This window comes from Strix uralensis, chromosome 21 (genome assembly GCF_047716275.1).
Source record: "Strix uralensis isolate ZFMK-TIS-50842 chromosome 21, bStrUra1, whole genome shotgun sequence".
Lineage (NCBI taxonomy): Eukaryota > Metazoa > Chordata > Aves > Strigiformes > Strigidae > Strix > Strix uralensis.
Window position 1 is genome coordinate 11,729,392 of NC_133992.1, and position 18,109 is coordinate 11,747,500.

At 35.8% G+C, this 18,109-nt stretch overlaps 1 protein-coding gene across 13 annotated transcripts in view; it reads right to left on the minus strand.

Moving 5' to 3' along the window:
* DENND1A (DENN domain containing 1A) overlaps positions 1–18,109 on the minus strand; it is a 215,019-nt gene that overhangs the window by 156,753 nt on the left and 40,157 nt on the right. For 10 of the 13 annotated variants that reach the window (XR_012631871.1, XR_012631872.1, XM_074891570.1 and 7 more), the window contains exon 4: positions 2,208–2,257. Coding sequence is in view for 11 of the 13 variants with exons in the window: in XM_074891570.1 (XP_074747671.1) it covers positions 2,208–2,257 (50 nt within the window). In the remaining 2 variants the exon portion in view is untranslated. Of the gene's footprint in view, positions 1–1,032; positions 1,121–2,207; positions 2,258–13,476; positions 13,583–18,109 lie in introns of all 13 variants that reach the window. The other 3 variants (XM_074891562.1, XM_074891563.1, XM_074891565.1) reach the window with 3 other exon arrangements.

An 18,109-nucleotide genomic window follows, 5' to 3' on the forward strand; every position in this document is an offset into this window, starting at 1 on the left:
GTCTGAAGTAATTTCATCATGGGGCTACCTGCTCACTACTTTAAATAACTTTATTTTAAATGCAATACAAGATTGTATACATACAAGATGTACAGATAAATACTCAGTAGTTGCTTAACAGTAAATAGGGAAAGAAAAGACCAACTAGGGCAAATTTGTCACTTGTTGAGTTCCAGAAATAGCCTCTAAGAACAGGTATTCAATTGGTTCTAAACTTGGAAGTAGCTAAAAGATCAAGAGCATTTTGCACTTGAGGTGCACTGTATTTTCCTCTTTAACATGGTCACATTAAATTCATTTGCATTCAGTGCTATAAGACTGTTTACCTTCTTGCTGTAACTGGCAGCTTAGCTTTGAACAGCATGTGGGAATTAAGTCAAATTTACATCATCAAGTATTTATTAATGTATATACACACCTATGCATACACCTATGCATGCAGGTGTGTGTGCATATTTTTACATCAAGTAGCACACAGGTCTCTTTCAGCTGCCATATCCTTAACGTTGGATGTCCTCTACGGTCGGGAGTACTGAAAGTCCATTCTGATTTTTAAATTATTAAGTCTGCTATGGGTTACAATCTGTCCTTTATGTTCAAAATGGTTGGCTTACAGTCTTTTCAGTGACAGTCTGTGATATTCAGTCAAACAAGTGAATCCAGAAATGGAAATCACTTTTCATTATGTTCTCATTCATACCTCATATGGGTTTTCACTGTTCGTATCGTCCAAAATGTTACATTGCTGGGGAAAAACGACAAACAACAAAACAAACAAAACCCCTAGGTACAATAAACCTACACACAGTAAGCATAAATATTTCTAGTAGAAACACATACATGAGAAAAAAAAAAAAATATATATATATAAGTACTTCCCTGCTCCCTCCCCTTAGGAAAAAGATGATCAGCAAGAAGTGATTCTAAATTTTAAGTAGTATTTGTGGCTTTTAAAGGTCATCTGAGTCAAGGGGCACTGGTTAAGTAGCTCAAGTTGACAGCCCAGGATATTCAAATTCTCTTTTTACGTACAAATCGGGTACAGCAGAGGCACTGGTAACAGTAGCTGTCTCCAGCAGGGCCTCACCAACGTCTCTCAACCCTGATCTGCAGGAACCACCTGGAGGGTTGAAAGCAGAGATCGTCTGCATGATCCATTCAAGCTTTCGGCTTCCTCCAACCACAGATTACCACATCGGAGGACAAAGTCTAGCACTGGTGTAGACTCCTATCTCCAGAGAAGCATAATGAGATTTCATCTCCATTCACAGAAACTAGTGAACAGCATTTCAAGACAACTAAGAAATACCAGCTGGCCTATGGGTGGGGGGAAAAAATTTTTAAAAAAAAGAAAAAATTGAAAGACAGCTCAAACAAGAAGTGATACTAGAAATGGTTGTTGATTTGTAAAGAAAATCGATTTCTACTGTAAATATCACAGATCTCACTGAAATGAGAAAAAGATTTCTAGCAGTTTAATCACAACTAAGGTCAATTTCATCAATCAGAAGCACTCAGTGTGTTACCTGACCTAAGACAAGGGGTTCTAACCAATTACATGATGCTCCCAGATGATATGAGCTGTGGTGCACCCTTTCAAAATTTCAATGCCTGTTCTTTTCATGAAACCATAAAAATAACTCACAATAAAAGCAAAATTAAAAAACTAAAAAAGTTCTGGAGTTTTCCAAATTGTAAGAAATAAATGTTCTCAGCTCCTGCCAAATCCACTGTAACTTTACAATTTTTCCCCAAAAAATTAGAAGTCACATTAAGTAGCCACTAAGTAAAACACCAGCATTCCAGCAAGATCAAGAGGTCTTTAAATGTAAAGCACTTAATTCACTGTTCTGCCCAAATTTTGGCAATTAAGAAATAAAATACATACACACACAAAGCTTTGATATTAATATGCATATTTGACAATTACTACCCAAGCATTTTCACATCCAAGCATTACACAGAAGTCAAACAAAATGCACTCTTACTGCTGCCGCTGAACAGCTCAAACTTTTAAAACTTTTTTTTTTTTTTGATGGTGCCCATAAAAACCCCAGGAAAAAGTGATTCTAAGACTATAATTTGCACTTGGGTGCTTTAAATCACAGTCAAGCAGACAGAACATTAAGAATGGTATGGTTTTTATTTTCTACAGTGGTTTTATTGACAAGCTTATTTTCTTGTAAAGTTTGAAAAGTTAACACTACCTGTCCACATAGAAGGGGAAACAAAACTTGGTCAAAGTCTGTAGAACTTCCTGTGGAGAGAAAAAGAGATAATTTATACATCTATTGGGACCAATAAATCTAATATTAACCACATCACACAATTTCACAACTTTGCCCTGAAGAAATAAGAGACAGATGAAGAAATATGGGCTTTATCAATTACATGGAAGGAGTACCAGGCAGTCAATCATGTGAAATAATAAACATGATCAAACTTCATTAAAAATGAAAAATTAATCAAGATTCACACATGGGCAGGCAGCAGGAGCCATCCAGCAATTCTCCAAAGAGGAGGAGGAGGTTGGGTTGTTGAGTGTTAACACCCCTCTAGGGACAATCTCTACCCTGACCATATGGATCATAGTGAATAACACCAAACCACATGGGTTTGGCCTGGCAGGACCACTTCTGCTGGCACAGCTTTTGACTGTTACCTAGGAACAGAGGTCTGGGGGATTAGAGAATACTTCCTAACATCAGCAAGATAAATAACAAAAGATAAAGCCAATAGGTCTCATAGCAGGAATGTTTAACGTTGCCTACTGCTATTGGAAAGAAAATCTGACTGTTAAAAAACTGATTAAAATACTGTGTACTCAAATGAATACAAATTGTGTAACCTACAAACCATTTTCTAAAAGCTGCAAAACAGCATCACAGAGAAACTTTTAAGTATAGCCTTTGCACGATATCAAATAAAAGCCATGAATATGAAAACTGAAAACATGATCAGCAGAGAAATTAATCATTTTCAACTTCACCACTTTTAACAAATACAGTTATTAAAGAGGCAAAACCAGAAACATGTTAGTCCAAAACCAGTTGTGTTCACAGACAAAAGTAATCCATTTACATTATATTGTTCTATAATATTCAAAATTTGAATCTATAATCCACAACCCACCATAAAGGTCTACCCAGTCTGCAGACCTTTGCTAGCAGCCAATTAATTGTTCATTCTCCTTCACACTTAAATATTTCAGGACCTGAAATGTAAACTATATTTCTGCTTTCAGCTGAAACAAGATAACCCTGACTAAATGACAAACCCTCTGATAAATTCAACACTTTTCTGACCAATAGCAATAAATTATCATCAATAACAAAATTGATGCTTCTCGCTTCATTTATTTCTAAAACCAATGTCATCATTCAACAAATAAACTACATCAATCTAATAACCTATTCAATGAAGCAGAAAACATATTGACTCCCTTGCAGGAACATGTTCCTCCTACATAATTCAAATAAGCACATCCCATTCTTAGCAATGGTTTCAGGCTCAACTGCTCATAGACTCTTCTTTGGAGGTTTCTTGACAACTAAAATGTGGCAAGTTCTTAAGATTTCAGGCAGAAACAGATATGGAAACTTTGACTTCTTGACAGTTTATTGATAGATTATTTAACAACCTCCTGTTTTTAAAGAACAAGAAAGAATCTATTGAAGAATGCCATGTAAAGCAAAGAAGTATCCTCCTTTCAATTTCAGCAGGAAACTTGGAAAGGAGCTCTATAGGTTTCAGAGTAAACTCTGCGAAATATGTATTTTGATACAAAATGGCTTGATAGTAAAGGCCTCATTAATGTGATTGGGTTCACTCTCGTGCAGAATCTCACTGACTTCCACAAGTATCGACCATCTGCCGAACAACTCTTGATTCCTTGTGCACAAAACCTACACCTTGACAGATTTTAACTATTACACAGTTGTCCTTTACCCGCAACTGAAATTTTAATGCATAAAATGTTAAAAAAGCAAACAACAAAACACAACAAAACACCGCCCCCCACACCCCCCCCCCCGAATTTTAAAAGAATTAAAATTATAATTGCAGGAGTGTAAAGTGCCTATATTTTTATTGGCCTTATCAGTACAACTTGTCCTCAAAATAATGACTGTGCTTCTATTTTTTAGAAACAAAGCCATGTAGCTGCTACACAGAATTCTGAAATAAAAGCGTTACAAGATAACAAGTCATCAGTCACCTCAAAATGGCAGAATATATTTTCTCCATTATTTTGATGATTTAAGTAATTACTGTAACCGCAAGTAAAAACATTCACATAATAAAACACTTCAGCATCTCATCGGCATTGTGTTATTGTAGGATAAGCGCATTACTCAGAACTTACTTTGCACTTACTTCTTAAGATTTATAGCTTCCTAAACACAGAAAATGAAATTTTCACTTAGAGGCAATATACTGAATCTGTACCATTATGCATTGCCTTGTCTTTTAAAGGCAAATTTTACAGTGATATTATTATATGGCTTTTATAGTGTTATTAGACATAATTTGCCACTCATTATACACCAATAATTATCTGCCTTGATTTACAACTACAAAATTGAGACTAGTACAGGTTAACCACAGATGTATTTTTAAATTTTAACTATTAAAAAATATATATAAAAATAATATTTAGAATTAGTTTTTAATTAGCAAAACTGCTGATCTTTTGCATGTAAAAAATACAATTACTGGAGAACTACTCAATTTTTGCTCAAGTTGCAAGCTTGTTACTATAAATGTAAAGCTTTTTTTTTTTTTTCTTTAAATACTGCTCTGTTTGAAAGATTAGCAATGCCTACATAGTATACAACTTCCTACCAGACCTCTTTAGGTGGGTGGTTACTTGTGGCCTAGAAAAATCACCATTTCTTTACAATTTCAAACACAAACCATAACAACCCCAAATCTAGAATCACTCCACGTCAGCATCTTATAACCCTTTTTATGTTTTTACCTGACATGAAACACAGAGGTAGTATCAATAGCCTGTTTTCTTATTTTATTCCCCTATGCCTATTTTCTTAATGAAAAACCTACATAAATGCCTCTAAAGCAAAACCCCCTAAAAAGAAAATAAAAAAACACCCCAAAACAATCCAGGACACACAGCTGATAAGCGTAAATTACCCAGTAGCTGAAACCAGTGTCTCTAGGGTATCACATGCCAGTTTTCTGGATCAATCCCCAAGTTTATATTTTCACAAATCTTTTTACATGCAGTTTGATTTTTAACATTTTAATGAGCAAAAAGTGCATCTATAGCAGCCAGTCACCACAGTTAAAGTGCAGGGCATGAACTGTGTCCCCGGAGGGATTCAGCCTAGCCGTGTCACCAGTGGCTTTAGGACATACACCACCTGGTTCCTCGTCCCAAGGTTCCAACTCTTTTCATAATCAAAACACTGCTGACATTATAAACCCCACATGGGTTTTCTAAAATCCTTCCCAATCAATAAAGCCAGTACATAACTTATCGGAGACAACACAGAGCTCATTGATTAAGTTTGGTTTCAGTAGCAAAGTTTTCAAAATAAATGAGGCAGGAATACAGTGTTCAGCCCTTCTGTGTCACATCGCAATTTATGAAGGTGAGGCAGTCTCTAAAAGGATTTCCTACACACACACAGATACTTGAAAAGCGTATGGAAAGCAAGGTTGTTAAATACACACAATACACACTTGGCTTATGTCCCAAATTATCTATATATTGAGATGAAATGCTAAAGAAAGCTCAACATTACTGAAAAATTTTGCATATTCACTTGTGAATTTCATATGCAAGCTGCATCTTAACACAAGTATTTTTTATTTTTATTTTTAAGCCTTTCACCGTATGCTCCCACTTCCAAGTCAATGGAACAACTTCAGAGCCTCTTAAATATACAGGATTGCTTTATTTCTCTTGTTCAAATGAACATTGGAAACAAATATCCCATGCTGCAGCTACAATTAAAACTGCACTGGTAGACCATCAATTTGCATATCATTTTAACACAAGAACAGCAGACTGTTGCAAACAATCTACTCTTAGAAAGACACACGATACAACAGACATTCAAAGTGGAACAAGAAGTAGGAGAGAAGAAATGAAAATACAGGCAGAGATCTGTGAAAATGATGAATGATCAAGACAAGACACTCAAATATTAATGACAGTCAGAAAAGGGAAACAATAGCCCACCAAACCCAACAGGTTGGGGACCTGTATTGGGAAGCTGATTGGGAAACCTGAGGAAAACCAGGATGAATTTGAAAAGACTACCCAGGGTACAGACGAGACCTTTCATTGTGGATCATGGGAAAAACAAACAAACAAAACCAAAAACAACCCCAAAAGCCCACTGCCATATTTCAGAAAGTACATGCATTTTTACAGGAGGACAATTCAGATACTACAAGAGAACGGAGCATTGCAAATAAGATGAGTTTTCCATGGAGAGAAGAGATGACTCAGCAATGAAAAAGATGAATGTTGTTTTATTTCCTTGACCTTAAAGTAGGGGTGAGGTACAGGCGAGGTTGATGCAAGTGAAATGCTAAACAGAGAGGGTGGAAACACAAATAGTTTTTGTCTTATCCGGCTTGAAATACCATCTGAATCCATGAGACAAACATGAATTCCATCCTCTTCACATGGAGGGATACCAAGAGACTTTCAGGAACAGATCAACAGACTGATGAAGGAACGAGAAGAAGCTGGAGAGCAACGAGGGCAAAGAAGAGGACAACGCCAGCCAGCCGTACAGGATCGAGGAACGCGAGAACGGGTAACAGGATCCCAACCTGACCAGCAGGCAGCTATAGATGATTTTATTTCTGCTCAGAAACACATCAAATTTAAACATTACAGAAGTGTTAATATAGCATAAAAGAGTGCCAAGACATTAACTGAAGCAAAATATAACCCAATTATTTTGAAACCTGGGTTGTACATTAATCCACCTTACAGCCACAGAACTGTAAACTGCTCTTATATTAATTCATCTATTTGAATTTTTTTGAATAATTTTATGCTAACAATTAAATCATCCACTGCAATGGAACAACAGATTTAAGAATTCGAAAAAGTTGTCAGTGCACCCAAATAACCAACTGAAACCTGACAACTCTGTTTAAAACCCAAAGGGTGGTGAAAGAAAAAGCACAGAACAATCTAGAACACCATAAATTCTGTTAGCTATGCAGATTTGCATGGAAATTCATACATTTTCCTAGGAAAGGGAACATCTTTTCTGCACAATAAGCACCTCAGTAAGAACTTTTGATAGCTACTTAAAACATTTTACAAAGCAGCTACTTACAATGGACAGGCAAAGATAGTCATGTTTCAAAATTTTATTTAAAGAATATGTGTAATAAAGCTATGCCAGCACAAAAAAAAAAAAAAATCAACCACTAAATTGAACACAACTATGAGTAACAAACAGGGATTGGCACATCTTGTGTTCCGAAAATTTAAACTTGAATTTGCATTTATTAGTAGTGTCAGTTTGTATTATCTTACATTAAATTTTCTTGAAGTTATTATTACAGATTATTCTCATCAATTAACAAGCGCCATATAATTATGTAGTTAAAAATCAGAATTATTCCAATTCAAGCAGCTTGTAACATCTAATTCTCAAATTAAAAATAAGCATCGTGTGTAGAGGCCAGTGTCACACAGCCACAACAAAAAGCTGAGATTTTGCAAGATGATTAAGCAGAGAAAGCAAAGAACAATAAACTTAAAAACAAGATTTCTCTGGGTTTTAAAGATTTGTCTAGTTTTTAAAAAACTGACTCAACACGGATTCTTTTTAAAAAAATCATCACTATTGAAAATATTTATGTCAAATTTCATCTTGCATTGATTTTATCATAAATTTTTTTTACATCTTATAGCAGCACTGCACATTGCTCATTTTTGTAATGGTCAAAATATCTTAAGAATTAATTTTAATCAGTTTTTTAAAATAACATTCTACCCCAAAATATCAGTAGCATAATTTGCTTAACAGCATTAATTTAAATTACTTAATGTAGTTTTAGCTCTACTTTTTAAAATCTAGTAGTATTCCAATACAACTTTATAGCACTAGTTCATCCATTTGCTTAATGTTCTAAAAATCCATTTGCTCTTTTTGAGCAATTATAAAGCTTGAATTAGGGGAGGGGTTTTCTTCTACAAAAGCCACTTCTTCCTGTATGAGGGTCAGAAAGGGAATGGTTCCCACTATGAAATAACATCATGTCACTGAAGGCAACCAATTCATCTCAGGAAAATGCTGTTTTTAAAAAACAAACAAAAAGCTCACCACGTATATCCACAATCCTGGTAACAGGAAGAGAATGAGATAAATAACATTTCCTAAGCATATTGAGGCCTGCTATCATTTAAATACTTTAAACGTACAAAATATGTGCACAGATGGGCAACTTTTCTACTTGCATTACTAAAAACATATTTCAAGATAAAGCTCAAAATCCCTGAATTTTTTAAACCTAATTGTGACTCTGTTTCTTAGAATTCACACCCCAAGGCCAAAGCTTTCCTGCCACCAGTCCTTCAAATCTGATTTGGACATTACACGGGAGGAGGCTCCAAGCCTCCCTGAGGTCTCACTCCTTTTACAACATACGCAAAAACAGTAGATAATGGGCCTATGCTGAATTCACTGCTCTGCACAGCTCCTCCTGGGACACAGGCCTAGCAGATGTGATAAAAACTGTGTCAGAGAAGTAGCTCTAGTTTTTGCCTTAATGACAACTTCAACCTCTCAACTAATAGAACAAAAGAACAGAAATGACTATTACTTTTTTTCCAGTAGAAAAAAATCTGAAAGTAAGGCTGAACTAAGTATTTCAGCAGTTTTTCAAAGAGTTCTCCTCAATAATGTCTTTAAAACCCCCTCAATAAAATTAAGATTTAGTTTCATTCTAAGACAAATGGATTTTAGTTAACATGCTAAAAAAAAATGATCTACAGCTACTGTTGTAGGAATGATTGTTCTAGTCTTAAATCAAAGAATTGAAAAATTATACAAACAAGCAGAAAAAAAAATCGGGTCCAATTACGTGCATAAACATTGATCAATTGGCAAAGATAAGAAGTGTCAATATCAGAAAGCTAGAATACTAATTGAATTAAATATATTTTAAACATTTAGTGACTAAAAATGAGGAATATTTTTACTTCCACATTTAGGAAAAAATAGGTGATAACTACTAGCTGTGAAAATATAATCACATACTTCTCACACCATAAATCAATTGGCCAGGTATACTGCATCAAAAACAAAGCTTTAAATATATACTTTGGTGAACATTTGTTAAATATTATAATTCTAGCTTAAGATGACTGGCCCTTTTAGACGTCGTCTCAAATGCTCTATTCAGCTACAACTGCATACCCACTTAATCAGCAATCATTGTTCTCTGAGGCAGGACTTTGTTGTCAAGACAAGCACTGAAACCTTTAAAAAATTTCAGAACTGGCATAAGAAAAAAGTGATCTTTGTCAAACAAGGACAAATTTATGCAAATCTTTTATAAACATTCACAAACATTTATTTAGCTTTTGAAATGTTGGCCTCATTTGAGAGCATGAAAATGAGGGGGAAGTAGGAAGATGCAAAGGACAGCTTAGAGGCTGGCACACTACATAAATATTCAGAAGGAAGATTATAGGATTCATGTTAGGCTGTCTTAGGTTTCTCCAAAGTCCACATAGAATACCACAGAACAAAACTAACGAGAAGTAGAGCAGATGTTAGACAATGCAGCAGCCCTCTTTTCCACACTCACTTGGCTATACTTCGATGCTTTCATTTTTTCTTTCAATATGGTTAGGTCATTCAAGGATTCTCCTATAGACTCTGTATTGTGGCTACAGCGCTATAAGCTGGACCTCTGTCAGCTTTCCAAAAGTTTCCAATGAAAAGGCATTATGCAAATTCTACCTCTCTTACTCTCTTTCAGGAAAAAAAGCCTCCAGTATGCAGTCATTGGAGTATTGGAAGTCCCAGCCTTCATTTCTGTATGGTTGTGTTTGCCTTAGGGCCATGCTGCTTGTTTTGACAGTGGATCCCCCTAGATAGTTGGGATTAGTCGAGCTTGTTTAGATAAACTTGAAATCAAGGCCTTCTCTAGGTAGACAGCTAGATGTAGCTACTGAGTTTCCAGCTGCCTTCTTCTTTCATCCCAAAACAACTGCAGATTCACAGTAGAGATCACAGCCACAGGCTATGTCACATACATAAGTACAAAATTAAAGGCTGCTAAAAGAAGCCTTTGTAAGTCTTAGTGCTAAAATAAGGAATCTGTACTGCATAGTTTAAACAAATTATTCAAGAAGCACCAATAAAGGTCTGTAACTGATAGTTAACAAGACATGTTCACAAAAGAAATACCCTGTTTACATAAATGGGCAAGATCGTGCTTTGTTAATCACTTCTGCACCATCCACTGTCCAACCTTTTTAAAAATATATACAAGTAAATACTCTAAAACAGTACCTGCTAGAATATCTGAAAATTAGCTTTGTTTATCAAATACAGACTTTATGATCATAGGAGACTATTATGAGGGCACTACCCCAATTAGATATTCAGTCATATTCACAACAAGATTGGGCCAGATTTGATCTTTACTATAATCAGATAACACAAACCATAGGAATTCATTCACACAAATAGGGTATGTTAAAAGAGAAGGGCCAGAGCTCCAAATGTAAATTAAAACCTAAAATCAGATCCCACCCATGTAGCTATGTTACACCTTTATACATCTGCATCGTAGTTCAGCCCCAACAGGAGATTCATTTTTCATGGGGTAGGGAAAAAAAAACAAAACAGTTTGGCTTTTAAAGACTGTGATCTCTTCTAGCTAGGTGCAAATTTTCATATACACTTCTGCACCATCCAGGCACAACAGACGGAAAACTAAATTAAAGAAAAAATTACTCACTAGGATGTTATAAATAAACAACTAGCAAAAAAACCCAAAAGAAACAAACAAAAAACTTAGTTCAATGAATAGTAAATATAATTAAAAAAAAAAATTAACTCCTGTCCTTTCCTCAAGAAAAAGGATGTGAAGAAACTTGTCGTGTTGAAAACAGTTTAACTAAAGACAAAAGCAGAATTTTATGGTTAAGAAGCAAAGGTAAGAATTTGCCACCAAAAACTTCTCTGCCTTTGTGCAAAGGACTTCAGCACCACTTTTCTGCCATTTCCATATTACAGAAATTCTACCATCTCTCATTGTAAAATTAAGCCATTTCACTGACAAGATCTTTTATAGAAATTCAAAGCATTAAAAAGTGTGAGAGAATAACATTAGACTCCAATTTCTTCCTGCACTGGTTACCAAAGAGAATATTAGAGTGTACTGAATTCAGTTAGTCATTCTGTATCATAAATTCTCCATCAGTGACATCCTTAGCAGGAAATAAGCTACAGACAGGGAATCCTAACCAACAACTGAGCAAAATACATAATTTCTGAGAACTAATGAGAAAAACAGATTCATCATGCTATTGTACTTAAGACAGAAGAACACTTTAGAATTGTTACATAAAAATTAGATATAACTGATATCAAAAATGCCATGGATATTCCCAGCACTGTGTTACCAAATACCAGAAACTGATATCATTCATGGATTTGTCTTCTCACAGAAGTCTTCAAATTTCTATGCCCAAGATCCTCCTTACTGCTGGAGAGAAGAACATGTTGCTGTGGAAGAGCTTTAAAGCCAGTCACTAATGAAGTTACTTAACAACCCCGTTACACAGGTATTATCCACTTTTTGCAGCTGAGGAAACATAACAAAACTAAACAACTATCCCAAAGGGGGCAACAGCTGACCAGTTTTTAAAATTCTGGAGTACCTGTTTCTCAGACTTGCATTCACATCACACCTTTTTAAGAATTCCTTAAAGGAGAAGGAAGGAGAAAATGATGAGGACACTAGTGCTCCCAGGGAAAGAATTTTGCAGAGATGAGACTGAGTCAGTGATCACCTTAAATAACTGAAGGTTATAAGAAGATACAGCTTTTCAAATTTATCAGTATTTTCACAACTTTTAGATTTCCAAATATAAGATTATGCTAGAGACAATAGTGATCAAAAAACCTGAAAGCTATAAAAACATTCATTAGCCATGGAAAGACGTTTTTATTTGAAGAAAAGACAGCTGATATGTACAAAGATGACTGATCTTCGAAACTTAAGTTTTCCAAGTATAAAGCTAAGAACTTCAGACTTCCCTGGGTTAACACAGAAAAATTACCAACTTTCCTCTATAAAATGCTACCAGTTCTACACTGCTTCCTAGACACATGTGAAAGTTTGAGTATGTGAATATCAATTAGTGTCACCTAACAATCACAGAATCACAGAATCATTCAGGTTGGAAAAGACCCTTGGGATCATTGAGTCCAACCATCAGCCCTACTCTACAAAGTTGTCCCCTACACCACATCCCTCGCGGTGCCTCCAAGACCTCCCTGGGCAGCCTATTCCACTGTCTGACCACTGTTTCTGTGAAAAATTTTTCCCTAATGTCCAGTCTGAACCTCCCCGGCAACAAATCCTTTCTTTCAGGTTACTTTCCAATCATTCCTTTAAAAGATAAATTTAAAAAAAAGAAAAAAGAATATTGCATGCAAAATAGTCGCAGAAATTCAATTAAGGTATCGTGCAGTCTAAATGCTTTGCACTATACATTCATGAAATTATCCAAAAGTTATACTGAAACCAATAGCAAATATGCCAACACAGACCTCATGATGATGGCTATGAGAAAATTCAGTACCAGGAAATGAAAATATGTAGCAATCTCAAAATTCCAGTTATAAATACTCTTAGAGACTACTTTTCTTTCACACCTAAGGTAGCAAAGTATTAAAAAAAATCCATACCTTCCAGAACACGCATTCTACTATTTTGCTACGTTATAGTAACTTGGAATGCAGTACACCTGGCATTTAGTACTCACATGTTCACGGGCATTCCTACACACGTCTCGTGTGCTGTGTATTCTACAGGGCACTCCACCCCCACACTCTCACCTACAGAGGGCACAGGGTTTGGATAACCATGCAGATGCAGATGACCACGACTGAATACCTGTCATTACTGAAGTAATAAATCACCATCTGACGTCACTGAGAAACAACATTTTAATATAAAATTCCTCCTCCTGAAAAGAACGGATAGATCACGTGATCTCACAGTTCGTCACTGGGGTGCGAGGTGTGGAGCAAAGAAAAGGTCATGCCTACTTTTAAGTATCACACATAGCAAGACTCTCTAGCTAGGAAAACCAAAAAAAGTTTTATTTCCGTCTACACCACCCCACACTCAAACTCCAGGAAGTCCCTCTGCTGTCAAGAATAAGTCAAGGAAATCTGCCACCTTGGAACTCAACACAAAGGGACAGCAAGCTTCTGGAACTCCCCTTCATACCCTTTGCATGCACCAGCACCTGGCTACAAGACCTCAAGGCGATCCATTTAAACAACACACAAGCTGTTTTGTCTGGTTTGATGCTCTCTTCATGCCACAGGATGCTCTGCAAATAAAAATATATTTTTATTTCCCACTTGCTTTTTGTCTTTACAGCACCTTCAGTGAAGCTTTAGCTTCTTTACCATTTTTTTTAATGCCATTTATACACCGGGGTATGGGCAGATGAGTTGCAAGAGCAAGAATCCAAAGAACTGTTTCCTCCTCCACATGCTCATGAAACTCCAAAGCGTTAACGACTACTTTACAAGCTACAAAACAAACGTTCTCCTTACTTTGTTAAAATAGTACAGCTACATTAAAGAAGCAATAGAAAACATATTAAGCGGAAAAAAAAGCTGTGAAACAGTATTATCAACGCTCATTCAGAAGCATGGTCTCAAAAACACTTTTAGTCATCAGCAGTTCAGATTTTTAAGATATATAACTAAGTCACCCCCCTAAACTCTTGATTTAAAAGTGATCTCTAATCAACTGAGAAATTGTTTAACTACTTCATAACTGTTAATATAAAGACATGGCACCTGAGACTGATTTGTAGCTCTAACCGTGATGACACCACTTACCTGTTGATACTTATTTTAATCATGTTTCAAAATAAGTTCTACTGTCTGCAAAGGGCAGTACTTCCCAGTATTGCCATACATGCATCATCAACATCAGTCATCGCAAGGAAGACCGTTAGATGCACTGAGACGCATTGATGACAATTTTAATATGCCTGTACCCACCATATTGTTAGGTGCTTGAATTTTATTTTCTTTTTAAACAAAACAATGATTCTTCCTATATATTACAAGTTTTTAAACAATATTAACAGTACTTAAAGTGGGTACAGGAAAGGGGGGAAGGACTCTTTATCAGGGATGTAGGGATAGGACGAGGAGGAACAGTTTTAAACTGACAGAGGGGAGATTTAGATGAGATCTAAGGAAGAAATTCTTCCCTGTGAGGGTGGGGAGGCCCTGGCACAGGTTGCCCAGAGAAGCTGTGGCTGCCCCCTCCCTGGAAGGGTTCAAGGCCAGGTTGGACGGGGCTTTGGGCAACCTGGGCTAGTGGAAAGTGTCCCTGCCCAGGGCAGGGGGGTGGGACCGGATAGGATTTAAGGTCCCTTCCAGCCCAAACCATTCTATGATTCTGTGATTTTTTAAGTTGTTTATAAATTGATCTATAGCACCAGTACAGAACTGAATGGTTCAGGAGACTGAACTTCCTAAACTATTTTGATAATGAATGACTTAACAAACCAAAGTAGAATATTGCTGCACAAGCATCTCTCATTTTAAAGAAACCCGTCTTTACTTGAAGTGAATATTTTATGGTTTTATCAATAAATTTAAACGTAAGTGATAATGATTACTCACTTTAGGCCTGATCCCACAACCTCTACTCACACGAGTAGTCCCACAGGATTTTAATATGACTACCTCAACGAATAAGGGTTGGCAGGACAGGATTTAAATTATTCATATATTCACAGATTTTTAAGGCCAGAAGGGACCATTATGATCATCTAGTCTGACCTCTTGTATAACAAAGGCCATACGATTGTACCCAGTAATATTTGCACTTAGCTGAATAATTTGTGATGAAATCAAATTGTTTATTGAACTTCCAATACTGATTCAAATTTTACAGGAAAGAAAACTGCAATTGTTTAGGAAGTGGCTTGAACTATATTTCTTCAACTTGAACCCCATTATTCCTCTATTTCTATTCAGAATTTTTCCAACTTGTGGACACTGGCTTTTGATATAGCTTTCACAGACAGACTTGAGAGTCCAGCACTCTCTCTCGTATTCTCAGGCCAAAATCAAGTCAACTCCTGGGATCCTTCCAGTAATTGGCAGTTAATTACTATTTCTTTTACCACTCTTGCCCTGCACCATGATTTCTGAAATACACATATCATAAATGGAAAAACATTTATCTAATGTTATCAATGATGCAACAAACAGGGAAAACAGCATGTCCATCTCAGCTCTTTCATAGACAGGAACAAACGGACTAGCTATTTAGATTACTAGCTTAAAAAAATAAAAAATAAAAAATAGTTTTAGGTACTTTCTCAGTCCGCATGGCTTAGACCTCAGGACTAACTGTTTTCAGCGATACTTACAAAGACTGACTTACTATTTTGTCTGCACAAATCCACTGGAATGATTTTTGCACTCAATCACCAAGTAGTAGTAAAATAAACACACAAAATAATAAAGAAACGTAGAATGTTATGATGCTATGTGAAATTCTGTGCAGATTTGATGGATTACTAAAACCAGCTATTCTGTTAGGCTGTTAAATATATACTCTGGCTGAATTCTCTCATCATAGAAATACTTAACTACTATAATCCTTAAATTTACTAACTTCAATTATAAAATGGAACTTGGATGAACAGATTATGTCAAAGGTTCTATTAAGATGCAAATCATCTTTGCCATGTATTTCTCAAGGTTTGCAATTCTGTCTAGCACAAATGCCTTGTAATGCACTTAGAACAAGGATAGTATACTCTACTATATACACAAAGACTTTAGATTTGAAGAGGTTCTGCATTTTTTATACTAATTAAATGATACTAGAGAAGCACATAAAAGGCACAAATGGAAATACATAAGAAAAACTGACCTACTTGGTCTAAAGAAAGGGTAATGAAAAAACAACTTGTAACATACAACAAGGATGATAGAATAAGACAGAGCAAATGAGGAATATGTATTTTTTTCACTTTCCTATATTAAAAGATATACAGCTGGTCTAGAAAAATACTCTGAATTCAGAAAAGACTGTTCTATAGTCAAAGCCCATGGTTTAGTCCTGTCCACTATCTCTCAGGGCTTGAACCAAAGAACCCAGCTTTGTCCTCCCAGGGTAAGTCGTCCCCAGAACGCCTCGGTGAAACAGCAGCTGTACTATCTGCACCTGAGGTACAGGGGATCTCCTTACGGGTGACACAGGCTGCCTGCCTGCCCCACACAAAGCTGGCCATTCATGCCGCTCTGTTACCGCTACCTAGTCAATAGGGGTCACTGTGCAAGGGAAATGTTTATAACTATCCTACATTCAGCTTTATTAGGCTTTCACTTAAAAAGACTCCCTGTGTGAATGCAGTATGATAGCTCTATACAAACCGAGAGTATCGAATGCTTCAGAAGTGAGTATCAGATACTTCATATATTTACTATTTACACTGCAAAGTGACTTTCAGAACACTTTTCTAGATTTTCTAAATGACTAATTACTCAACCTTTCCCATCCAACTTCATCTACTTTTGAAAGAACAGCTATTATTTTAAATGTCTCTTAAGACAGGATTTATCGTGCAGTGTATGCAACCTGTAAGGCAAAAACTTTACATTAAGAATACTGTGTGCAGATCAGAAGTATCAAATTGGATTATAATCATCCCTGTTCAAGCAACTAAGTACCCTTAGTGCAACACAGATTTTGCAAGATAGGGGGGTTTATGCTCCATTTATGGCCAGCACTGTGTAAATACTCTCCAACCACACAACTCTTACAATGACACAAAGAAAGGGTGCTTTTTATTTTTCCCTGTGTGCAATGTTTCTACAATGCTCATAGACTTTGTACAAGAAAGACCATTAGTTTCTATATAAAGACTGCCATAAAAGTTTTATAGTTTCTATAAATGTATAAAGATTGTTGGTTTCATTATAAACTCTGTTCCAATGCCAATGGAAAGAAAAATTACCAGCAGAATAGAAGTAGTAATCTGCATAAATACCAGCTTGCAAGCATGCATACCTCAGTCATTCTTGTAGTAATTAACTGATACATACAATAGTTCATCAAATTATAGACAAGTCATCATACCCACTTGAAGCAAATGGGAACTATCACCACATAGTTTTTTCTTTCCCTTCCAGATGAGCTATAAAGATTAAAACAGTAAGGAGCCGAATGATGCACTACTCAAGCCATTTTTAAAATACATTGCATTTTACAAAGTTGTGTAATTCCTGCTACATCTTCCATTGATTGTTTGACTATTTTATCTTTTAATGTATTTATATATCAACTATTTGCTGAAACATTCTTTCTGATAGAAGTTCATAACGTTGCAACAAACTTCATGGCATTAAAATTAGTTAGCCAGGATAGCTATTAATCTTGGGATTAATCTTCAAAATAGCAGACAGCCAAAATTCATATGGTGGTAAGGCTAAAGCAACCTGGCTATAGTTTGGTATTTATAATATTCCAATAGCACAGGATTTCACCTACAAAAAAATGAAATTCATTACTACAGCTTTAGTAGGAACCCAAACCAGAAAATGTAGTAATACGTATTTTTCTGCTAGACCATCAACTTTTTTTTAAAGGATTCTTCTACTTAAAGTGACTGTATTTTATAAAGAATAACTAAGAGTTCTCATCTGTTTTAAATTCTAAGACCATTGCTAAAACGCTAGCACTGAAAAACTGTTGCTTATAGTATCAACAATTACTGTATTTCATGTGAGGTACAACCACATATACATAAATACATATTTTATTCTTGAAAGCTATTATAAAACACCCTAACAAGTTAATACACGCTTACATTTAA